At 40.6% G+C, this 26,221-nt stretch overlaps 1 protein-coding gene across 1 annotated transcript; it reads right to left on the bottom strand.

The window, feature by feature from the left end:
- On the bottom strand, positions 1 to 26,221 carry LOC121319476 (mitochondrial nicotinamide adenine dinucleotide transporter SLC25A51-like). The gene is made up of 2 exons (XM_041256931.1): positions 26,128 to 26,221; positions 1 to 2,287 (listed from the first exon to the last, which is right to left on the bottom strand). The coding sequence occupies exon 2, from the start codon at positions 2,236 to 2,238 to the stop codon at positions 1,351 to 1,353; it is 888 nt and encodes a 295-aa protein (XP_041112865.1). The 5' UTR covers positions 2,239 to 2,287; positions 26,128 to 26,221; the 3' UTR covers positions 1 to 1,350.

Below are 26,221 nucleotides of genomic sequence, written 5' to 3'. Positions count from 1 at the left end.
ATGTGAAAAAAGTTCAAGGTGGTGTCGACTTTCTATAGGCACTAATTATATATATATATGTTTTTTTTATTAGTACAACTGTAAACTCTCAAGGTAAAGCAAATGTTGGTTTTGAACGTACCAGTGTGGAGAAGTCAACATAACATGATTTAGCGAATTGCTCTGAGCAGTTTAAATGATTAAAATGACACAAGCACTGTTGTATATTTTCTTAACCTTGGCCCTTTATAATGTACCTGTTTAACCAGTGGTGGCATTTATATCAATAACATTTTTATTCTTAAAAAAAACACAACACAGATTTTCAAAACAAAATTTTAAAGCCAGGAATAGTCTGCTTTTTGTGTTCTGGCTTTCAGGCTCTAAACCTCATCACCACGGCTTTCAGGTTGGTATAGTCTTTGGATTGAGAAGCTGTTTAAAACAGAACTCAATGCCAGAAGAATCACAGATTACCGCTACTGGGATTAGAAATTTAGTCCTTAATCTTAGGGCTCAATTTGCCTTGCAAACACTGTTAAACTCTTGAGAAAACCCTATTGTTTTTATACAGAAATCAGAGCTCTGCATGACACTGCTGGCAGCTTCGACTTCAGTAGCATTCTAAGCAATCCTTCAGAAGTTCACAAAATTCTTTAAGCATGCAAAAAGTGCCATTACTGAATGACTTTAAAATCACATTTTCCAATGTCTTCAAAAAGGTTAAATTTGACTGGCAGAAAATCTGCCCAACAATGTGTGCTTGACATAAAAATGCTTATATAGGGGAGCACAATATATATACTGACCATTTTTAGCACATATGGCCATACCTGAAATTTGATCTGGGAATCAAATATGACACACTTTCAACCTTCAAAAACAATTTGCTAATGTAGGTTTACCTTTGTGTCCTTTCTTGCTATTGAAAGAATTTAAAAGTGGTCATGTGTAGACTTTTCTGTTTTTATTCCTTTGCAACTCATTACTTTAGGATGATGGTGGATGAAGATCCAGGTTAAAACCCTGCCTACTGTAACTATTCACAGTGGTGTGTGATGTAGACATAAAAAAAATTCCCATCTGGTTTATTAAATGTTACAAATCCCATAATTCCCGTCAAGAAAATGTCCACAAATTGCAGTACATATGTAAAACACTTCCTTCCGGTGAACTTGGCAAGTCCTAAAAACACAAAGCCAACCAACTAACTGGACAGTTAAACATTGAATGCAAATCCATCTGGATGTGCAGGCAAGGGGTTTGAATCCCCTGGACCCTGAGCACTAACAGTTTTCTTCCTCCACAAATTAATTGCTCCCAGACACAAACTTTTTTCCAGCCTGGTTTAATGACAGTCCCCATTTTTTTTCAGAGCAGCTTGAGCAAGAGTTCGTAGGTGGCATTAATGATGCCCCATGACAAGATAGAGCGGTGGTAATTGAGGTGCGCGCCCCTGAAGAGGTGCGTCACCTTGCCCTCCCGCTCCTTCCAGATAGTAAGGAAAACGATGCGGAAGGACTGGAAGTCTCCGCCTACCTTGGACTGCATGCGTGCCTTCACCACATTGACAGGGTAAAAGAGAAAGCCAAGCATGGCCCCCAGCAGACCCCCGCAGATGAAGTCGTTGATCAGATGGGCACTGTTTGTGTTGGCATGCGGCAGGCACTCTTTGATTGGACCTCGCAAGCCAAAGAAGAGCACATTGCTTGGGCCGTTCCGCAGCAGGATGGGCACAAGCCCTCGATAGTACTCCCTGAAGCCATAGTGCCGGAGTTCGCGGAAGGCATGAAAAGTGTTGTTGAAGCGGTTGTGATGCTTGTAGTCCTGCAGCAAGGTCTGGATCCTTTCGAAAGGGGTCAGGATGGCTTCAGTGGTCCCTGCCAGCACAGCTGCCATGCTGCGGGTCAGCAGCTCTGGTGCGCTGGTGTGCCGGAGCAGAAGACTAGAAAAGTCTTCGTAGAGGCCAAACATCAGAGCCAGGGTGGTGGTTTTTTGCATGAGCGGCGGTAGGATGCCCCTGTACAGGTTACGCAGACCATCACGCTGCAGCTGGCGCACAGCATCCCGGGTCCGCACGCCATAGAGTTGCTGCCGGAACAAGGCCTTCTGGATGGGGAAAGTGATGGCAATGTTGGTGAAGGCAGCACAATAGCCACACATGTAGTGCTTGGCGCTGGCCATGCCAGCTAGTCTTTGCCCGGGGGAGCCTGGCAGGACCAGCTCCTTTGGTCGCTTCTGCTGCGCTTCGGAATCCATCACGGATAAGGGTGTAGGGTGGCGTTAGCTGGTTGTCATCTCATCACACCTAGGAATAGAAAAGGAGTTGTAATAAGGACATGAAACCTCAAAATGCAAGTAAGGGGGAAGTACCATTTAAATTTTCTCAGCAAGTAGATTCTTAATGGCTACAGCGCTCTGATGTCACAATTGCATTGAAAATGGTGGTTGTTTTCATCTTTAAAAAAGCTCAGCACTCAGACAACTATTATTACACATTACAAAACCTACAGCAGACTAGACTAGAACTTAATACTGCTGTGCTTAGAGACACTTCAGTAGCTTTTTTCTGCTTATACAGCATGATTAACTTGCTCCAAAAATGGAAGCACTTTCATTTTTTAAGACCGTACACTTGAACCGTCACGGTTTACACTATAAATTATCCATAATGCTGGGGGCTGTTCTATGGCATAGTACACAACATGTTTTACTGACAACCAGGAGAAACTGATAGAGAAGCACACTGCTGGCTCTTATATCCTTTCTGATCTGAAAATAAATTAATAAATTTTTTTTTTTTTACCCTAATAGCCATGTTTTCTTTTCTGGTTACTGGTTCTAGTTTACTGTTTCCTTAAAAAAAACAAAGCAAAACAAAACAAAAAAAAGGACACCAAACATGACTCACCTTTTCTATTAAATTCTACATGTATGTTTTTATAAAGCAGTTGTCATTTTCCATTCCATTTGTGACACAAAAACAATCTTGCTTCAACTTGATCTTCCTATCCAGTTTTAAATAACTTTAGCATAACTGAGGCAGAAGTGTTAAAGGGACTAGGAGCTCTTAAAATAAACAAACCCCCTGGGCCGGATGAGATCCTCCCAGTAGTACTCAAAGAAATGAAAGAAGTAATTTACAAACCGCTAACCAAGATCATGCAGCAGTCTCTTGACACAGGGGTGGTACCGACAGACTGGAAAATTGCAAACGTAATACCGATCCACAAAAAGGGAAACAAAACTGAACCAGGTAATTACAGACCAGTAAGCCTGACTTCTATTATATGCAAACTTATGGAAACTATAATAAGATCCAAAATGGAAAATTACCTTTATGGTAACAGGGTCCTGGGAGACAGTCAACATGGTTTTAGGAAAGGGAGATCGTGTCTAACTAACTTGCTTGATTTTTTTGAGGATGCAACATCGATAATGGATAATTGCAAAGCATATGACATGGTTTATTTAGATTTCCAGAAAGCTTTTGACAAAGTCCCGCAAAAGATTAATTCTCAAACTGAACGCAGTTGGGATTCAAGGAAACACATGTACATGGATTAGGGAGTGGTTAACATGTAGAAAACAGAAAGTACTGATTAGAGGAAAAACCTCAGAATGGAGTGTGGTAACCAGCGGTGTACCACAGGGATCAATATTAGGTCCTCTGCTATTCCTAATCTACATTAATGATTTAGATTCTGGTATAGTAAGCAAACTTGTTAAATTTGCAGACGACACAAAAGTAGGAGGAGTGGCAAACACTGTTGCAGCAGCAAAGGTCATTCAAAATGATCTAGACAAGATTCAGAACTGGGCAGACACATGGCAAATGACATTTAATAGAGAAGTGTAAGGTACTCCACGCAGGAAATAAAAATGTACATTATAAATATCATATGGGAGATATTGAAATTGGAGAAGGAATCTATGAAAAAGACCTAGGAGTTTTTGTTGACTCAGAAATGTCTTCATCTAGACAATGTGGGGAAGCTATAAAAAAGGCTAACAAGATGCTCGGATACATTGTGAAAAGTGTTGAATTTAAATCAAGGGAAGTAATGTTAAAACTGTACAATGCACTAGTAAGACCTCATCTTGAATATTGTGTTCAGTTCTGGTCACCTCGCTATAAAAAAGATATTGCTGCTCTAGAAAGAGTGCAAAGAAGAGCGACCAGAATTATTCCGGGCTTAAAAGGCATGTCATATGCAGACAGGCTAAAAGAATTGAATCTGTTCAGTCTTGAACAAAGAAGACTACGTGGCGACCTAATTCAAGCATTCAAAATTCTAAAAGGTATTGACAGTGTCGACCCAAGGGACTTTTTCAGCCTGAAAAAAGAAACAAGGACCAGGGGTCACAAATGGAATTTAGACAAAGGGGCATTCAGAACAGAAAATAGGAGGCACTTTTTACACAGAGAATTGTGAGGGTCTGGAATCAACTCCCCAGTAATGTTGTTGAAGCTGACACCCTGGGATCCTTCAAGAAGCTGCTTGATGAGATTTTGGGATCAATAAGCTACTAACAACCAAACGAGCAAGATGGGCCGAATGGCCTCCTCTTGTTTGTAAACTTTCTTATGTTCTTATCGGCATAAAAATCTAAGGGCCTCAAGTACTAAACTATGGCAAAGTACCTGAAATACTGCGCGCAAAAAGGAAGGTGGGATTGCTCTATTTACTAATATAACAATATGAACGAATAAGGCGAGCTAAATGATTCATTTTTCCTAATGCTGCACGCGTTACACACCCTTTATTTTAATATAGGGGCACTCCAAAGGACATGTGGTCCGGCCCTCACTTTGTCAGAATGACAGTGACCAAGGAGGCACCAGCTACATCTTCAATGGGTCTCTATAGGATGAGGGGAGGCGGCCCAGTGTTATGCAGAATTCTGTATCCCCTTAGATTTGACGACTTCATAGAAAGAGGTTTTAAAAGAAAAGTACAGTTTCATAAAGGTGTGAAATATTCTGTTTTATTTTACTACATAATTAGTTTGCTATTGTTTTCAATATTTGTTGCAAACTGCAGCAGAACTCAATGGCAGTGCTTGAGAACACAGCAGGACTCAGGGGACAGGAATATCACACATCCACGTCCAGCTTTGAAAAACGTTAGGTTATTATCATAACCCTGGTTCTCTGAAATAGAAATATTAATCATCACTAATGGGGTTATTCCCCTTTAAGAACCCAAGAACTGAAGCATGTATGCCAACAAACTCTCGCGAGAGTGTGTGACGCAGTGAGAGTTGCCCCGACAAAAGCATACTGTGGCCATTTGCAAATTCTCTTTTACTTTTGAGTCTCATGGCTCTGCAGCGACCACGAAGACATATGGTTAATATTTCTATTTCAGAGAACCAGGGTTATAATAATGACCTAATGTTCTCTTACAAATACGAAATATGAACCATCACTAATGGGTACGTATACCCAATCTGTCGTGAGGACAGGCGCAAGACAGTTCTGAGCTAATGGCGCTAGCTGTCCTAAGGTAACTAGGTTACCCATCAATCAATCTGTGGTTGAGGTGACGGCCTCCGAAGCAGTCCTCAGCACCCGTGATCCAAATTCAGGACACAGCGGATCCCCTAGTGGAATGGCCAGTTATCTTCTCCAGCGGGGGCAACTTGGAAAGTTGATATGCCATCTTCACGGTCTCCTTCAGCCAGCGAGATAGGTGCTGTTTGGACAGAGCCTGCCCTTGGGACTGAGAGCCGAAGCAAACAAAGAGTTGTTCCGATTGGTGCCAACTTTTTGTCCTCTGCACATAGCACGCCAGTGTCCTCACCAGGCACAGTGTGGTGGAGCATCCTGTCTCTGTTGGATTGGAAAGGGGGAAGGTGAAAGGCCTCCAACTTCGCCAAATGATTGACATGAAAAACCGAATTGTTGTCAGTAAAAAACAAAGGGTTGGTCCAGAGTGTTACTCGTGACCCCCATTGTGCAAAAAACAAACAAGCTTTAGCCACGGACAGGGCCTGTAGCTCACTTACTCGCTTTGCAGAAGTGACAGCTACCAAAAAAGCTGTTTTAAAAAGACAAGCATTTGAGCTCTGCGGACTCCATGGGCTCAGAAGGTGGTTTCGCGAGTGCATTCAGCACGACATTCAACTGCCAGTGAGGAACAACGTCCCTACTCTGGGGACAAAGCCTCCTAGCCCCTTTCAGAAACTGTCCCGCCAGGAAATGTGGTGCCACAAACTTCCCTGTGCCTGACTGAGCAGGTCGCGGCGACTGGGCATTCCCATGGTTGTCCGCACAGAAGCTGTATCAGCGATGCAAACCAGGCTCTCTTGAACCAGCGAGGTGCTAATAGTAGGACCATGGCCCTGTCCTGTCTGATCTTCTCTAGACAGAGTGGTAGCAGTGCTAACGGCGGGAACGTACATAGTGGTCATGCTGGCCACTGGTGAGCCAGTGCATCGACCCCTAGACACCCTTCGTCTTTCTTTATGGAGAACCACAGGGTGCAATGAGTCGACTCCCGGGAGGCAGAGAAGGATCTCTGCTGTCTCGAACCACTCCCATATTACCTCGAGATTGAGTCTCTAATTTGCACCATCCGGAACCTGCCTCGAAAGGAGGTCCATGGCGGTGTTTACCACTCCAGGTAGATGAATCACTCGGAGTGAGAGGAGGTGGGTGTGTGCCCAAAGCAGAAGCCTGGTGACCACCCTGTTGAGACTGGGCGACCTGATACCACCTTGGTGGTTGATGTAAGCCACCACTGTCGTGTTGTCCGTCCGGACAAGCACGTGTCTCCCCTTGATCTCCTCCAGAAAGAACTGAAGGGTTAGAAACACTGCTTGCAGTTCCAGAAGATTTGTGTCGGCCCCGCCAAGTGGGATGCCACATCCCTTGTGCACCACAGCCGTTCCACACTCCGCCCCAACCGTGGTTGAAGGCGTCGGTGGTGATCACTTCTCTTGTTACTGCTCCCAGCCTGACGCCTAAGCGCAGGTGGGTTGGTTGTTTCCACCAAGAGAGAGTCTGGAGACAGTATCTGGACACTGTCACTAAGCGGTTGCGGTTCAACATTGCGTGAGGGACCATCCTGCTGAACCAAACCTGTAGAGGCCGCATATATAGAAGACCCAGGGGAAGGGATTGAAAAGCTGCTGCCATGAAGCCCAGAAGTTTCTGGAATGTCACCTAACCGGAATAGGTATAGACACCCTGTGCTTGTCACCCTGTCGTCCGACAGAGCAGCTGTCATGGACCGAGAATCCAGACTCAAAGACTATCCAGACTACTGGTTGGCTCCAACTGGCTTTTCACATGATTCACTTTCAGACCTAGTCTGAAGAGGTGATCTGTGACGCACTGCATGTGTTGTCATGCCTGTCCTGATGATGCCGCACAAATGAGCCAGTCATCCAGGTAGTTCTGAACTCTGATACCCTCGAATCTCAGAGTGGCCAGAACAGCATCCATGCACTCCGTAAAAAAGTGTGATGGTCCATGGCTGAATTGTAAGGAGTACCCCCAACATATAGTGGTGAGCACCCAAGATTCATGGGTGCATTGGTCCCAGTGTCCAGATGGTGCCTGGAGAAGGGGCCCTGGGCCTGTGGCAGCAATGTCCTAGGGCTGTTGCTTCAACATTGGTACCTGCGGTTTCTTGCCAGGCGCATTGCACTGAAACCGCTTGTGCCTACCACGCCCTTGGCCTGACGTACCAGTAATTGCTGGAGGATCTGGTGGACAGCCCTGAGGCTGCCATTGTGGCCGGGGTGGTGGTCTCTGATAACACTGATTCTTAGGCGGTGGTACACTTAGGGGCAAGGTCATCAAACACCTTTGTGCATCCTGCCGCCTGGGACCGAAGGTATGCACTGGTGTAACGGGCACGTTAAGCAGAGCAGCCTTATTACGCTCTGTCAGCCTGGCTTGAGAAAGACTCTGCTGATGGCGTGCTGCTACCAATGCTGCCATACACCGCCCTATTGCTTGGCTCAGGAGCTTCGCCAGCTGTAGCAACATGCAAGAGATTAACTGCAGCTCATCCGTCTGATCAGGGGCGAGTCCCACCTCTGCAGTGGTCCTAATGTGGCTCTGGTAAGCCACTAGGCTTGTAATGTAGTTGCCCAAACACGCAACAAAGGCGTCAGCGGAGTATGCTTTCTTTAGAAGGACCTCCGTGACCCTACATTGCTTGTTCAGGCAAGTGGCGTCCTTGGACAGCAATGCCAGGTTCGCTGGCTGCGCCAAGGTTGGTATGGTTGATCCCACTGGGGAGAACTGGACCAGTCCCATCTTATCCCCCTCATGCTCCCTATAGGTTGTGCCCGACCGGGTGTTGCCATAACGAGGTAGGCTTCAGATGGAATCTCCTTACGCTTGTCAAACACTGAGCACCTCTTGGCCTTTGCACTGCGCTCCGTATGAAATACAGCCTCTGTACTACAGCCGTAATACAGGAGAGTCCTGTGAGCCCACAGAACTCAATCCAGTTTTCTGTAAAACAAAGAAAACAAGGGCAGGGAGTAAACAGTAATGTAACAGTACTGAACACACAAAGATAACGAAACTATCCCGGCCGGGGTAGTACTATATTTTTATTTACTTATTTTTAATTCTGGAACAGAGCCTTGTCCAGACGAGAGTACTTCACTGCAAGAGTGAGCTAGACCTGAGGGAGGGCGAACGCAAGTCGCAGGCTCCCGCTGGCTCACGGCCGCTTCGGACTAACCAGCTCACGACACAAGGTTTTTTTTTTTTTTTTTTTTTTTTTTTTTTTTTTTTAATTCATGGTAGATATTATCGACTGAAGGAAAAAACATTGTTATATGACAGAAACCTGTAAAAAGCAGTTTAATAAGAGGCACAAATCGAGTTTTTTGTGGGTTGTAGTAGTATATAGAGGGAGTCAGAGAAAAAAATACACCAAAGTTTGGTGCTTCATTCATTTGTTTGATGTGCAAGGAAATCAAACATGCAATCTTCAGGTATGAAAAAGTTATTACCCCCCCCCCCCAAGTTAATGCAACCCAATTAAAGGGATAGTTATGGTCAGTTGTTTGAATACTTTGGTTAACAATCAGGCCACATTTGGGCCAGCCCTGCCCAATACAAAATCAGACTAACTTTGGCCCTTACCTTCATAGTGAAGTTTACATAAGAACATAAGAACATAAGAAAGTTTACAAACGAGAGGAGGCCATTCGGCCCATCTTCCTCGTTTGGTTGTTAGTAGCTTATTGATCCCAAAATCTCATCAAGCAGCTTCTTGAAGGATCCCAGGGTGTCAGCTTCAACAACATTTGTCAACAACATTTTACATCATGCCATGATCAAAAGAAATTCCTGAAGACTTCCGGAGAAAAGTGGAAAAGTGGTTACAATGCCATTTCCAAGGCTCTGGGGCTCCACCAAACCACAGTCAGAGCCATTTTGTCCAAATGGAAAGTTTGGGACAGTAGTGAATCTTCCCAGGAGTGTCCGACCTGCCAAAATCTCTCCAAGAGCAAGGCGTAAAATCATCCAGGAAGTCACAAAGAACCCTAGAACTACCTCCAGAGATCTGCAGGCCTCTCTAGCCTCGGCTAAGGTCAGTGTTCATGACTCCACCATCAGAAAGACACTGGGCAAAAATGGGTTTCATGGTAGAGTAGTAAGGTGGAAAACACTGCTCACTAAGAAGAACATGAATGCCCCTCTCAAGTTTGCCAAAAAGCACCTGGATGATCCTCAAGAGTTCTTGAACAATGTTGTATTGACAGATGAGTCAAAAGTGGAACTTTTTGGCCAACGTGGGCCCCGTTATGTCTGGCGAAAACCAAACACTGCATTCCACAGTAAGAACCTCATACCAACGGTCAAGCATAGTGGTGGTAGTGTCATGATTTGGGATGTTTTGCTGCATCAGGACCTGGACAACTTTCCATTATTGAAGGAACCATGGATTCTGCTCTGTATCAGATAATTCTACAGGAGAATCTCAAGCCATCCATCCGTGAGCTGAAGCTGAAGCACAACTGGGTCATGCAGCAAGACAATTATTCCAAAAACAGAAGCAAGTTTACATCGGAATGGTTGAAGAACAAGATATTTAAAGTTTTGGAATGGCCTAGTCGAAGTCCAGACCTAAACCCAATTGAGATGTTGTGGCAGGACCTGAAACGACCAGTTTATGCTTGAAAACCCACCAAGTTGAAGCAGTTTTGCATGAAGGAGTGGGCCAAAATTCCTCCATGTCACTGTGACAGTGATCAATAACTACAGGAAGCTTTTGGTTGCAGTTATTGCTGCTAAAGCTGGAGTAACTAGTTATTGAGTCTAAGGGGGCGATTACTTTTTCACACTGGGGCACTGGGTGTTGCATAACTTTCTTTAATAAATAAATTAAATAAGTATCAAAATTGAAAAAAACAAAAACTCAGCTGGAGTTTGCTAGAAGGCATGTGGGAGACTGAGACCAAGTGGAAGAAAATTCTATGGTCTGATGAGACCAAATAGAGCTTTTTGGCCTCAACGCTAAGCGCTACGTTTGGCGCAAGCCTAACACAGCACATCATCCTGAGAACACCATCCCTATCGTGAAGCATGGTGGTGGCAGAATCATGCTATGGGGATGCTTCTCTGCATCAGGGCCTGGAAAGCTTGTGAAGATAGAGGGCAAAATAAGGATGCAGCAAAATACAGAGAAATCCTGCAAGAGACCTGGGACTTGGAAGAAGATTAATCTTCCAGCAGGACAATAACCCCAAACATACAGCCAAATCCACATTGGAGTGGCTTAAAAACAAAAAAGTCAATGTCCTGGAGTGGCCCAATCAAAGCCCGGACCTCAATCCAATTGAGAGTATGTGGAAAGTGTTGAAAATTGCTGTTCACCAAAGGTCCCCATCCAACAATTTTGTAAAGAAGAATGGGCAAAAATTGCAGTGTCCAGATGTACAAAGCTGGTAGAAACTTATCCAAATAGACTCATGGCTGTAATTGCTGCCAAAGTTGCCTCTACCAAATATTGACTCAAGGGGGTGAATACTTACGCAATCAATTATTTTCTGTTTTGTATTTGTAATTAATTTAGAACAATTAGTAGATTTTATTTGTCACTGACGTTATGGACTTTTTTTGTGTTGCTTAGTGGCAAAAACTCCTAATTAAATCAATTTTGATTCCATGTTGTAACACAATAAAATGTGGAAAAGTCCAAGGGGGGGGGGGGGATACTTTTGAGAGATAATCTGTGTGTGTGTGTGTGTGTGTATATATATATATATATATATATATATATATATATATATATATATATATATACATACATACACACACACACACACACACACACACACAGTACCAGTCAAACATTTGAGTAAACCTGTTTGAAACCAGGGTTTTCATGATTATCTATGCTTTTAATTGTATAAACTTGTCTAAAAACACTTAATATTTCATTATACTATAATTGTACTTATACAAGCTGATAATCATAAGTGAATTGCACTCAGAAATGTACTTTTTAAATGAAAATGTAAATCTTGTCAATTTTAATGAAATGGTCACTCAAAGCATGGGGATTTCAGTCTGAAGCCCAAATCAGTTAAAAGTCTGAAATGTGTATAACACGGTGTTAGAACACTGGCCTAAATATAAAAAACTGTCTTTGTTAGATGTTCTCTGAGTTAACTAGCATGTTACCTAATTAACCTTTTGTCACCAATTATTGTTAACAGGCGAGGGTCCATGATTACTATAAATATAGGTAGCATAGGGACAAATTTGTCATTCCTGAATGTAAGGGAGCAGAAAATGGCAAAATACGCTCAGTTAAGCAAAGAAAAAAGACAGTCTGTAATTACTTTAAGAAATAAAGGTCAATCTTTAAGACAAATTGCAAGAACTTTGCAAGTGTCTGTAACTGCTGTGGTCAAGACCATCAAACGATTTGAAGAAACTGGCACCCATAAGGACCGAACAAGGTCAGGCAGGCCAAGGCTGCGAAACCAGCAATTTAACTGCCCCTGAAGTACAAGCTCAGCTAAATGCTACTAGAAGTACAGATGTTTCAACATCAACTGTTCAGAGGAGATTGCATGAAGCTGGCCTAACTGGAAGAATTGCTGCAAAGAAACCATTGTTAAGAGTGCAGAATAAGAGGAAGAGACTGGCCTTGGCTAAAAAACACTGAAACTGGACGTCTGAGGAGTGGAAGTCGGTCTTATGGACCGAGGAGTCAAAATTTGAAATATTTGGGTCCAACTGCTAAGTATTTGTAAGACGCAGAGAGGGTGAGCGCATGAGTTCTGCACATGTGGTTCCCACTGTCAAGCATGGAGGAGGCAGTGTCATGGTCTGGGGTTGCTTTGCTGGTGAGAGAGTTGGTGATCTTTACCAAGTCCATGGCAAGCTCAACCAGCATGGCTATCATAGCATACTTCAGAGGCATGCCATTCCATCAGGATTACAGCTAGTTGGACAGTCCTTCGTTCTTCAGCAAGATAGTGACCCAAAACACACCTCAAAGTTGTGCAAGAACTATCTGGCGAAGGAGGAAAGTGAAGGACAACTCAATCTAATGACCTGGCCTGCCCAGTCTCCAGACCTCAATCCCATAGAACTTGTACGAGACGAACTGGACAGAAGAGTCAAAGCAAAGCTACCCACAAGTGCCGTACATCTCTGGGAATTGCTGCAGAAGACCTGGGAAGTCATGTCAGGCGATTTCCTGATGAAACTTGTTAACCGAATGCCTTGTGTTTGTGAGGCTGTTATTAAGGCAAAGGATGGCTATTTTGAGGAATCCAAGATTTAGAGACAATTTTCAATTTTCTTGAACATTGCTTTGATACTCCTTATGTTTTGTTTTGTATATTGTAACATGTGTTTTCATTTTCAAGTATTTACAGAAACGTATATGACGTGAAACATTGTCAGTTATGAAAAAAACCTAGTTTCCAGCAAGTGTGTACCTCATGACTTTTTACATTCTGTTTGTCTATATATACACATAGAATATGTATGTGTATATTATATCATATTATAATATATATATATATATATATATATATATATATATATATATAATGTAATATATATATATATACATGATGATATAACACACTAAATAAGTGGGGCAGAACTATTCACCCCCTGACCCATATAACGTCACATTTTGCTGAAGTACAAATAATGTGTGCACAGTGGTTAAACTGTACACTAATATATGAGGAAAGAGCGCTTTTAAATGTCAGCAAACCTTGCAAAGAAAATGTACAAAATGAAATTTACTGGTTGCATAAGTATTCAGCCCAGTGTTGGAAGAGTTCCAACATTACGATTTTCCCTTTCCAGTCCGATGTCGGACCCTGTCTGACATCAAACAGATGTAAAACACAGGTCTCTAGTCGTCTTTTCTCCGGAAAAAAATAAAAAATATGCCTTGGATCACATTGAGTTTGGTGATAAAACGAGTGATCAGGAGAAAACAGCGCTTATAAAATAAATTGGTGACGCTTTACGTGACCTGACAGCCATCTCACTGAAATCTCGTGAAAACTCCAAAGGTTTAGTCATGAACTTGGTATCCAGCTTATTTCGAAACAGGAAGAAGTGCCAGAGTCTTTTGGAACGAGGTCCTCTACTACTTTAGCCCTTCTTCCTTCACGGAAAAATTGCTCCAGTTCTGAGAAGTTTGTTGGGGATCGTCGATGGACTGCAACCGAAACAAACCGAACGTTTGCTTTTGTTGAAGCCCACTGACGTGGACGATTTTACAATTAAAGTTTTACGGTCATTGCTTGCACTGTGCTGAGTCGCGCGTCCAAAAGAAGTTCAACTGTTAATTGGCATCTAAACAAGGCTTGTAGGGTTTCTTCAATGATTCGCCTGTACTTTGTACCATCCATTCTCCCCTCCATCCTGACAAGCTTCCCAGTCCCTGCTGAAGAGAAGCATCCCCATAACATGATGCTGCCACCACCATGCTTGACAGTTGGGATGGTGTTGACTGGGTCATGTGCAGTGGTGGGCTTGCGCCAGAAGTAACGCTTTGAATTTAGACTGAAAAGTTCAATTTTTTCTCGTCTGACCACAAAACCTTTTTCCACATGTGTGCAGCATCATCTACATGCTTTTTTGCAAACTCCATACATGCTTTAAGATGAGGCTTTTTGAGTAATGGCTTCTTTCTTGCCACGCGTCCATACAGGCCAGCTTTGTGTAGGAAACGACTTATTATTGATGTGTGAACACTGACTCCCATCTCAGTCACAGAACTTTGCAGATCTCTCAAGGTCATTGCTGGCTTCAAAGTGACATCCTGAATCAGTTTCCTTCTTACCTGGCTGCTCAGTTTGGGAGGGAGACCTGATCTGGTTAGTGTCTGGGTGGTATGATGCATCCTCCACTTCTTAATGATAGACTTCACTGTGCTGAGATGGACAATCAGCGCCTTTAAAATTGTCTTGTACCCTTCTCCTGCTCTGTGCCTCTCTACCACTTTATCCCAGACTTGTTCCGAAAGCTCCTTGATCTTCATGTTTGCTTTTTTTTTTATCACTTTGTGAGTTGCAGCTTGAAAGTCTTTGTATACCTGGAGGGAAATTATCTACAAGTTAAACCACTTTGAGTATACACTGGCTGAAACTATTTCAGTAATTTTGTAATGTTTCAAACAAATAATTTGCACCTGAGCTGATTTAGGGCTGCAGTAGCAAAGGGGTTGAGATCTTATGCAACTGAGATTAATCTCTTTTTCTATGTAAACCTTACTTATTTACATTCTATATGCATTTTTATGTTCATCAATGTGAAGTAATTTGTGTACATTATACATGTAAAGTCTAATTTGAAAGCATCGTGGAGTACACTCAGGTGCCAACAAAATGTGAAAACTTTGCAGGGGGGTGAATACTTCTGCAAACAGCTGTATGTATGTATGTATGTATGTATATATATATGTGTGTATATATATATATATATATATATATATATATATATATATATATATATATATATATATATATATATATATATATATAAAAAAAATCTGGAAAAAATTGAGACCACTGCAAAATTATCAGTTTCTCTGGTTTTACTATTTATAGGTATGTGTTTGGGTAAAATGAACATTTTTGTTTTATTCTATAAACTACTGACAACATTTCTCCCAAATTCCAAATAAAAATATTGTCATTTAGAGCATTTATTTGCAGAAAATGACAACTGGTCAAAATAACAAAAAAGATGCAGTGTTGTCAGACCTCGAATAATGCAAAGAAAATAAGTTCAAATTCATTTTTAAACAACACAATACTAATGTTTTAACTTAGGAAGAGTTCAGAAATCAATATTTGGTGGAATAACCCTGATTTTCAAGCATAGCTTTCATGCGTCTTGGCATGCTCTCCACCAGTCTTTCACATTGATGTTGGGTGACTTTATGCCACTCCTGGCGCAAAAATTCAAGCAGCTCGGCTTTGTTTGATGGCTTGTGACCATCCATCTTCCTCTTGATCACATTCCAGAGGTTTTCAATGGGGTTCAGGTCTGGAGATTGGGCTGGCCATGACAGGGTCTTGATCTGGTGGTCCTCCATCCACACCTTGATTGACCTGGCTGTGTGGCATGGAGCATTGTCCTGCTGGAAAAACCAATCCTCAGAGTTGGGGAACATTGTCAGAGCAGAAGGAAGCAAGTTTTCTTCCAGGACAACCTTGTACTTGGCTTGATTCACGTGTCTCGCACCCACTGTGAAATGTGGTGGAGAATCGGTGATGATCTGGGGGTGCTTCAGCAAGGCTGGAATCGGGCAGCTTTGGCATGAATCAAGCCAAGTACAAGGTTGTCCTGGAAGAAAACTTGCTTCCTTCTGCTCCGACAATGTTCCCCAACTCTGAGGATGACCATGACACTGCCTCCTCCATGCTTGACAGTGGGAACCACATGTGCAGAACTCATGCACTCACCCACTCTGCGTCTTACAAATACTCAGCGGCTGGACCCAAATATTTCAAATTTTGACTCCTCGGTCCATAAGACCGACTTACACTTATCAAACATCCAGTTTCTGTGTTTTTTAGCCCAGTCAAGTCTCTTCCTCTTATTCTGCACTCTTAACAATGGTTTCTTTGCAGCAATTCTTCCAGTTAGGCCAGCTTCATGCAATCTCCTCTGAACAGTTGATGTTGAAACATCTGTACTTCTAGTAGCATTTAGCTGAGCTTGTACTTCAGGGGCAGTTAAAATTGCCGGTTTCGCAGCCTTGTGACAATGAACTTGTTCTCTGATTCTGAGGTCACCCTTGGCCTCCCTGACCTTGTTCTGTCCTCATGAGTGCCAGTTTCTTCAAATCGTTTGATGGTCTATAACTGTTGTGGCCAAGACACTTGCAAAGTTATTTCGATTTGTCTTAAAGACTGACCTTCATTTCTTAATTGCAGTCTTTTTTCTTTGCTTAACCAAGTGTATTTTGCCATTTTCTGGTATTCTCCAATGACAAACCTGTGCCTATGCTACCTATATTTATAGTAATCATGGACCCTCACCTGTTAAAAATAATTGGCGACAAAAGGTTAATTAGGTAACATGCTAGTTAACTCGGAGAACATCTAACAAAGACACTTTTATACTTACATTCTTGTTCTAACACCATGTTAAACACATTTCAGACTTTTAACTGACTTGGGCTTTAGACTGAAATCCCCTTGCTTTGGGTGACCATTTCATTGAAATTGACAAAATTTACATTTTCATTTAAAAATGTATTTTCTGAATGCAATTCACTTATACTTATGATTATCAGTTTATAGAAGTACACATCTTATAATGAAATATTAAGTGTTTTAGACAAGTTTATACAGTTAAAAGCATAGATAATCATGAAAAACCTGGTTTTAAGCAGGTGTACTCAAACTTTTGACTGGTACTGTATATATACAGTACTGTGTAAAAGTTTTAGGCAAGTGTGAAAAAATGTTGTAAAGTAAGAAAGTAAGAAAATTCAGCTTTCTTGCAGAGGGCAGCAGGATTTCAAGGGCATTTCTGTACTTTGCTCCATTCATTTTCCCTTCTATCCTGACAAGTGCCCCAGCCCCTGCCGATGAGAAACATCCCCATAACATGATGCTGCCACCACCATGCTTCATAGTAGGGATGGTTTTCTTTTGGTGATGCGCTGTGTTGTGTTTGTGCCAAACATAACGCTTTGCATTTAGGCCAAAAAGTTCCATTTTAGTTTCATCATACCACAACATTTTTTGCCTCATGGCTACAGAATCTCCCGAGTGTTTTTGCATACTTCAAAACAGGATTCAAGGTTGGCTTTCTTGAGTAATGGCTGCCTTCTTGCCACACTATCATACAGGCCACATTTGTGGTGCGCTTGGGATATTGTTGTCACATGCACACTTTGACCAGTCTTGGCCATAAAAGCCTGAAGCTCTTGCAAAGTTGCCATTGGCCTCATGGTAGCCTCTCTGATCAGTCTCCTTCTTGCTCGGTCATCCAGTTTGGAGGGATGGCCTGATCTACGCAGGGTCTTGGTGGTGCCATACACCTTCCACTTCTTAATAATCATCTTGACCGTGATCCAAGTGATATTCAAGTCCTTGGTTATTTTTTTTTATACCCATCCCCTTATCTGTGCCTTTCAACAACTTTGTCCTGGAGTTCTTTTAAAAGCGCCTTGGTTCTTATGGCTGAGTCTTTGCCTTGAAATGCACTACACAGCACAGGGAACCTACAGGAAATGCTGAATTTATCCTGAAATCATGTGAATCACTACAATTTAACACAGGTGGAGGCCACTTAACTTGGTGTGTGCTTTTGAAGGCGACTGGTCACACCTGAGCGAATGTAGGATTGCTTTTTACAAAGAGAGTGGACACTTATCCAAACAAGTTAGTTCAGTTTTTATTTTTATTTTATTTTAATTAATTCTAGAGCATGTTTTTCACGTGGTAGTTGTGGGGTAGGATGTGTAAATAAATGAAAAAATAAAACTATTTTAATGCATTTTAAGTCCAGGCTATAAGGCAACAAAAGGTGAACATTTTGAAAGGGGGTGTAGACTTTCTATAGACTCTGTATATATACATAAGCATTACTACACGGTATGCAATGAATGCTGCATGACATCTTTATATTGTATTCATGATAGCTTTATATTTGATTCATGAGAGGTGGTGTAAAACATAATAATTAAAACAAATCACGTAACATTAAGAGCAAGTTTTCAGTGTTTCACATAATAATGTACAAGTAAAAAGTATAACCTGTGTTATGACGTTTTATTTTTCCTGAAATACGACTATTGAGTTGGGACTTTTATTGTAGAAGTGAGGATCAGAGATTTGCACAGGGTACTATATTAAATTGGAGAGCCATCTGAATTATTAGTACAGTATTTGGTGCTGTGCATATACATCCACCATGTCAACTAAGATTACAGATGTTCACATAAATAACCTCAAATTATACATACACCTTAAAACACCACGTAGTTTAGATATCCCACGTAGACTTGATTAAAACGTCAAAAACAGTATTCTCTACATAAAGAAAAGGGTTTGTACACACTTTCCCACTCAATTAATTGAAAAGGTTCAGTCACCAAGCAATTTACATGAAAATAATATAGTGAGCCTACATAAACACTTAATTGCTTATGCCACAGTATGACATGTCCACGAAATACACATTTGGCAAGTAGTGATTGTAACTATGCATAGACATAAATTATACCGACAAAATAAGGTCTATGTTTAAAAAAAAAAAAAAAAACTAAAATAGTGAGCAATTTCCTGAAGATAAAATGTATTTATAAATAAAAATTAAACAGAAATATACATTACGATAAATGTCACCTTTTTAAACAAAAATTACTGTCTGCAATGCAATACCTGTTTTCGTTTCTCAAAAAAATACAAACGGCATCCTGCAATTTTGGATGAATCGCCACAGAGAACCTTGCCTTTAAGTTCTAAGATTCGCGCATGCGCAGAAAGGCTCGAAAAGGCAAATGTTAACTTATTTCCTGTGACACCAGTATTTATGCACGTACTGATTTAATTTAATTCACAGTTAAGCACTTCAATGTTCCAGCAGGCAAAATAGAAGCCCGCTAGAGTTGGAAGCTGATTGGCTGTTTGCACTCAACCGTTTAACGGTAAGTAGATAATTTTATATAGAAAAAAATCAAAAAAATAATATAAGGAGTGTAAATTGTTATATTATAAAAGTGGTAGCAGGAGCTCCAACAGCAAGCAACCATCCCAGTGATAGGGTCACGTGATCTCCTAACATTCCTGTATATTTATCATATTTCTTGCCATGGTTTGCTTCATAGTCTTTGAATGTTATATTATTTCACAACAGACACATTAAATATAGATTAAGCACACTGGCTTTCCATTCATGCTTACAAAGAAATACGAAATCTTGCATTTCTCTTGAAACACACAGCACTCTTGCTCCACCTTTCTCTTCATGGATAAAGACATGATGCCACTTGTCACTACAGAACTTACAAATCAACTGAAAACCTTTTTCTGGTATCATTGTGTCATCTACACGAACTAGCTGACGCAATGCCATCTCAGCCACGTGGTCGCCAATTGACAGCAATCACAGCAACATGACAAGTTGAGCTGCCCATGCGAAGGACCTCGCTGGAGGCTCATACGCACACGTGTTCTAAGAGGTGACGGTGAGTACAGTAATCGACACGTTTTATTTAGGGGAATGTAAATATGCTATGTATGATCATTTTTGTTAAATACAATAATTGAGGTTTTGGGTTTGTCTTTGCCCACATGTCGGCCTGCCAAAAGAAAGGAATACGACACCCCTGCATTAGAGGATAAACACAAGCTTGTCTGTCTTTGTATAAGAAGACAGTCAAATACCACCAAAAAAGATCTGGTCCTGGGGGACCATCCCACTGAAAAATGCTTGATCCATAAAAGGTTAAAGTTCCTCTAACAATATGCCACCTGCAACAAACTCAAAGCCCAACACACAAAACACCCTACCTCAAGCAACACAAGCCACCCCAGGAAAAATGGCAAATTACAAGTGATAACACATGCAAAACCAAGTCCAGCCTCTCCCAGTGATAACACCCACACGCACTAATAGCCCTCCAACCCCAGCAGTTCCCCCCTAGAATCACCAAATTCCCCGAGTTTGGAGATAACATGATGCTTTCCATGCCTTCATCTGCAGAACCCCTGACAGGGTAAAGGGTTAGGCTGAAGTTCGAATAAAACTCGTCAGTTACCCCATTGTCTTGGAATTTTCCAGAAGTGAGCAGGGTGCTGCTAGTATTTTGTTCTGAAAAGCCCTGTTCAATAGGAGTAGAACAAGGTGCTACACATGATGGTAGCATCTAAATTGCACCCAGGCTGATTTTTCTTGACCTTTGCAAGGTCACAGGTTGAAGGGGAAATTTTAAAAAATGGCTCTCATTTCTGTACTCATTGTATCTGAAAACCCCCAGGTGAATTTTTCTAGGAAAATCTGAGATGGCTGGGCAAAGAAATGTCCCTTTTCTGGTTGAGTTGGCGTGGAATGACCCTCATGTGTACAGTGCACGCCAGTTACAACCAATTATTTAAAAGCACATAAAAAATATATGTTTTCAAATTTAAATTGAAAAGAATCCAATGTTTCAACCTGCCTAATGGTAATCGAAATAGTTCCGAGGTGCACAACAGCAAAAAGCTCTGCACCACCAAGCCTACTTCACCATTAAACTATATTGTAAAACCCATGAAGTACATCTTTAAAACAGCAACAAGACAAATGCACATTACTTCCATTTAGTTTTATTACCATTCAGTGTCAATCAATATTGAATGAAAATGATCCTGTTAGTTGTGTATTTTGGACAAAATACTGTAATTATGGAATTTCCAATTTAGTTGGATTTCAGGACATGAAGTGCAGGTAATGTTGCAACAAGTCAGTTCTAGGTGGCATAAAGGCAAAACATAAATCCAACCCAAGGGCACCAAGGTGATTACATACTCATTCATAAAACAACAAAAAATATAGCTGAGCCTATTATGAAGATGAAATTAATTCAAACAAACACAAATCAATGTTTTCTGAGTGATTCATGCGCTAATTGTTACAAAAATACTTTTCCATTGTAAAGATTAAATGGTATAAATATCTAATTTAAAAACAAACTTTTATAATGAAAAAATACAAAAGGGTAATTTGGCAAAAAATAAATATTCAATAAGACACATTCTGTGTACAACTCATTTTTGACAGTTTTCATGTTCACAAAAAAATGATTGCAAGCTCTCAGGCACCCACAGCTGAATGCCAATGTGATCGAGGAGTATTTAAACGCATGCGCAGGTTGCTGCTTGCAGTCCAGTGTAAGTGTAGAGACTGGAGTATGGAGCACAGGGGTCTACCTAAATTGCGATTTCGCGGAAATGAACTACTGCACAAAGCCCTTTTTCATTCCTTCACCGTCCTGTGTGCATTGCACTTAAGCAAAAACCAAACAAACAAAAAGAGTCCACAAATAACATTTACAAAAAAAAAAATTCTCCAATACGGTTAACATTGTTGTTTACTATTCAGCCTATCAGTGCGTCTGTGCTGCTTTTCCATGACCTGTACTGTGCAGTAGGGGGTGGGACAAAGTTGGTGCTGCATTGTTTTGATTTAGGTTGCTAAAATCTAGTTTTCATCGCTGGAGGTAAAATAGTAGAAATGGATGACAAACAAAACAAAGTATATTTCGGCTGATGATCGTTTCAAGATATTTCACAAGAGACTGTACGTGCAGACTGAGGTAATTGTTTTGCATATCTTAATGTGTCTTTGGAGAAAATACGATCGATCGATATTTAGCTTCAGAATCATACATTAAACAAAAGGCTACTACAGAGGCTACTGAACAGAACGTAAAATAAACAGCCTTCAGAAACCAAGCTGGAAAGTCAGTCCAGACAAAAAGGTATTCCTGTCTGCAAGTTAAATCAGTACTAAAACGATCTAGCTCAGCCACCTCGCTTCAACCTGCTGCTTACTTTTTCGCAGTTGGAATTTTAGACCTGAATAACCATGTTTTCTTTGTTTTGACTCGGTACTAATAAAATAAATTACTGGATGGGACAAATAACACTACAACGAACGTGCTGCATACATTGACTTTATTAAAGTATGCCAGATGCCCTTTGGAAACCGAGTTTTGGCTCTGTTTCTAATCAAGTTCCACATCTGCTTTGCTTTACACTTCCAACCAATTCAGTGGATGCAGAACGTGCAGTCTCAATGGATGGGCAAGTCAACTGCAGGGGGATGCTGCTTGCCTTTAACAAATGACAGCACTCTGTTTTAGTAAGGAAGCATGTACCACTATTTTAGGCTTTATAGTGTTCTGAAATACTGTCTGCTTAGGTTTATTTAATGTTTAAACAGGTCTGCGAAATGTCAGTGAAATCCTAATTTTATTCCGCAACCTATTCGTGAAAAATACATAAATTTACCATGATTTAAGTAGACCCCTAATTATAAGGGTCAAAATTAAATCTTTAATTCAGAAATTCATTTGTCAATTCATAATTTAATTCTTAAATTTGTCAATTCTTAATTTGTCAATTCATAAATTAATTTCGAAATCACCTAATTATTTGTATAATTGACTATTTGCCAACTGATCTTTCAAATTAACTTGGTAAATTATCTTTCAATTTCATTTGACAATTTCATTTGGCAAATCAAGACTTCTTTAAAGGTTGTCAGTTACTTGAGGGGGTGGGTTTTGTCCACATTAAGTGACCAATCAATCGTACGAGAATGGGTTCAATTGACCGAGCTGTAATTGTGAAGCAAGATTTGTTGTGGGGATGATTGACCAATAGGGGAGGAGGGGAGGTTCATCCCGTTCAATCATTTTTGCATTATGCAAAAGAACTCAGGAAACCAGGGGTGCGTTCAGTAGGCTAGGCAGACCTCTACCACACGTTAGCGAATAGTCTGAAAAGCTGCCTCGCCAAATGTTAGGTGGGTACATACAGTATGTAATAGGTGAAATCTACATTATGTATGTATATTTTTTAAAAACTATGTTGTCAAAATGCTGTAGTTACACTGTTGAATTCTGGGTAATGTAGTCCTTGCCTTCTTCAAAGCGCTCTCTCCTCTCTAAGCGTTATGGTAGAGCCCTCAGAACACAGCTCCCCAGGAAACGTTTTTCTGTTTCGTTTTTTTATGACAAACATTGAAAAACAAAAACCAAGCCATTCTCCATTTTCCAAATAATTGAAATAAGACCTTTTACGTTTCTTTTACAAAGTCCTTGTTTAGCAAGACATTCTTCACTCACATTGGGTTTGCCCTCAGTCCTATACAATCCAATGATTTTCGCATTATTTTTCAACAAATGTGCTTATTGCGAATGTGTGCTGTCTCCATGCTCAGCCAATATTTTTTATTATGTATTCATTTAGCAGACGCTCTTATCCAGCATGGTTTACAGTTGTTTACAAAGTACTAGTACGTACTACGATACAACAACAATGTGAACATACAACCTAGATACAGCTTATTCACAGCTGCTGCGCTCCAAAGTAATAATACAAAGCACAAGAGTTGTCTCTATACACGCAAGTCGTGAAAATAAGCACTATAAAATTACAATTACAACTATAAAATTAACTGGATTATACCACAAATGTTCAGGGTCCACTGATGTATATAGATCTCCTTTTCACTGGGGGTAAGGTAGTGTACTGTACAGTATGGATAATACGATGGATAAGAGCGTCTGCTAAATAAATACATAATTGGTTGCGCAAAGAGAGAACACAAGTCCACATAAGCACATTTGTTGAAAAAGAATGTAAGCAGGCACAAAATCATTGGATCATCATAGCACCAGGAGAATAGGTCCAAAGGTCTTATTTTAATTATTTGGAAAATAACTTTGTTTTTCAATGTCTGTTTTGAAAAACCAGAACAGAAAAAAAATAATGTAGTCAGGATGAACCTCCCCTACTCTCCTATTGGCCAATCATCCCCACAACGAGCCTTGCTTCATAATTACTGCACAGTCGACTGAACCCGCCCCTCGTTCGATTGACTGGTCACTTCTTGGGGACAAAACCCGCCCCTCAAGTGATTGACAAGCTTTAAAGAAGTCTTCGTTTGCCAAATGAAATTGAAAGATCATTTGCCAAATTAAATTGAAACATCATTTACCAAATTAAACTGAAAGATCAATTGGCAAACAGTAAGTTATGCAAAGAATTGACAAATGAATTTAAGAATTTAATTATTAAATGAATTAGTCATTTATGAATTGACAAATGAACTTAAGAATTAAAGATTTAATTTTGACCCTTATAATGTTCCATACTGGAGAGCTGTATTTCAGTTGCACTGTGCTTTCTCATCTGGAAATGTACTGTTGCACTGTTTTATTATTATAATGTATATTAACAGTTTTTTTATAAACGTTGTTTTCAATTGTCTCTGTGCATGCAACGTGTTTTACTCGAACAAGTTTTTTAGGAAGGAAAACAAATATAATTGGTCCATTGAGCAGGCTGACGTGTTGTTTTTGTAAAACGCTAATAATTGTTATTTAATGTGAGATGTCCAAGAAACAGGAACACTTGTTTGACATGTTATTCTACCTATAATTTTCAATCGTTTTCCAGCATGAGGATAAAATAGATTGTTAATTCTTATCTTCACATTTTGTTCAGTGATTTAAGACTGGGCAACTTTTTTCAAGATACTCCTAGGTTTGCCTATAGGAGGGCTACAAATCTAGGGGAGTATTTAGTCAGAGCAGATGTCTTTCAACCACCTAAACTATTTCCTTTTACTACACTACCTGGGACCATCCTCATCTTGGCAAACGATTGAAAGTTTTAGGCAGAATAATCTGTCAAACTAGTGCTGTTCCTGTTTGTTGGACGTCTCATGGCACATGCCTATATGTGGATTGTAACCTGTACTCTATGAACTCCCTGTTAAATAAAGATCTGCTGTATTTTCACTGTGGTGTTTTGGGTCAATTAAATGTGTTCAGCACCGTGACACTCATGTTGATTGTGTTAGGTGGGTAAAAAAAAAAAAAAAAAATGGTGAAATCGGAACGTGCTATAAGGAATTGTGCCCCTAAATCATCAGTTTCAGTAGCAAGACATTTAATTGAATGGGACATGACTTATGCACATTTAAATGTTTGGGTACTGAACTGATTAAGAATCCAAGGAGGGGCGGTAATCATGATAAAATACTGTTACAAAAAGAAGCGAAATGGATACATGTGCTTCCAACTGAATCTCCAGGAGGGTAAATGAGGAACTTTCATTGGTTCCATTTCTGTAATCATATTTATGCAAAATAATACATTGTAACAGAAGTCATTGAGAAATAACTGTTGCATACTGTTTACTGTAATGTTTAGTATGTCCCTTATGTATTATACTATGTAGTGTATGAGATTTAACTATGTAGAGTGAGGTCAGGTTGAATTATGTGCCTGCTCGATCGCATCGGCATTGGCATTGGCTGCCTGAGCCTTGTGTGGGTTAAATATCTGTCAAAAAGGAGCTGTACGTTTTGATACACGGAATGATTTTTCAGGTACACCTTTTTACGAAATACGAGTCTACAAAATTATTTTACAGGTACAACTTTGTTTTGCCACGCGTATGGGTTTTAACAAGCACCAGTTCAGGTTACGTTTTAAACCATTTATAAATAAATAATTACCAGATTATCCATACCACGTTCACTAAATATCATGCTTAAGCGCAGTAAAATATGCCTATGCTTTTATTTCAACATTGACTTTCTGTCATAATCAAAGATAGGCCGGGGTATGTTACTTTCAGCTACTACTAGTTTCTCACGCCTGGTTAACTCGGATAAATAATTTTTAAAAACGTCAAAAGTAGCGGGTGAAATTGCTCTGGAGGTCATGGTGAAGGCGTGTGACCGACGGGGCCTGTTCAGGACTCAAAGGAACTCAATTGTATATAGCGTGTGCAGTCACACACACACACACCAAGCAACCAACACACACTGCCGGAGGTGACTAGGCGAATAACAACACAACAAGTTTGCCAGTTTTCGGTGGTTCGCGTCTTACATTTACAATCACTACTCTGAAAAAAATAATAATAATGAATTTTACATACCCCAGGCACAGACTTTAATCATGTAGTCTCCTGTACAGCTTCAGTAAGCGAATGTCCGTCTGTCATTTACACAGCAGTTCCAGACCCTCCCCTT

This window comes from Polyodon spathula, chromosome 1 (genome assembly GCF_017654505.1).
Source record: "Polyodon spathula isolate WHYD16114869_AA chromosome 1, ASM1765450v1, whole genome shotgun sequence".
NCBI lineage: Eukaryota > Metazoa > Chordata > Actinopteri > Acipenseriformes > Polyodontidae > Polyodon > Polyodon spathula.
Note: the sequence above shows the minus strand (reverse complement) of the source record. Positions and strands in the feature narration are given on the sequence as shown.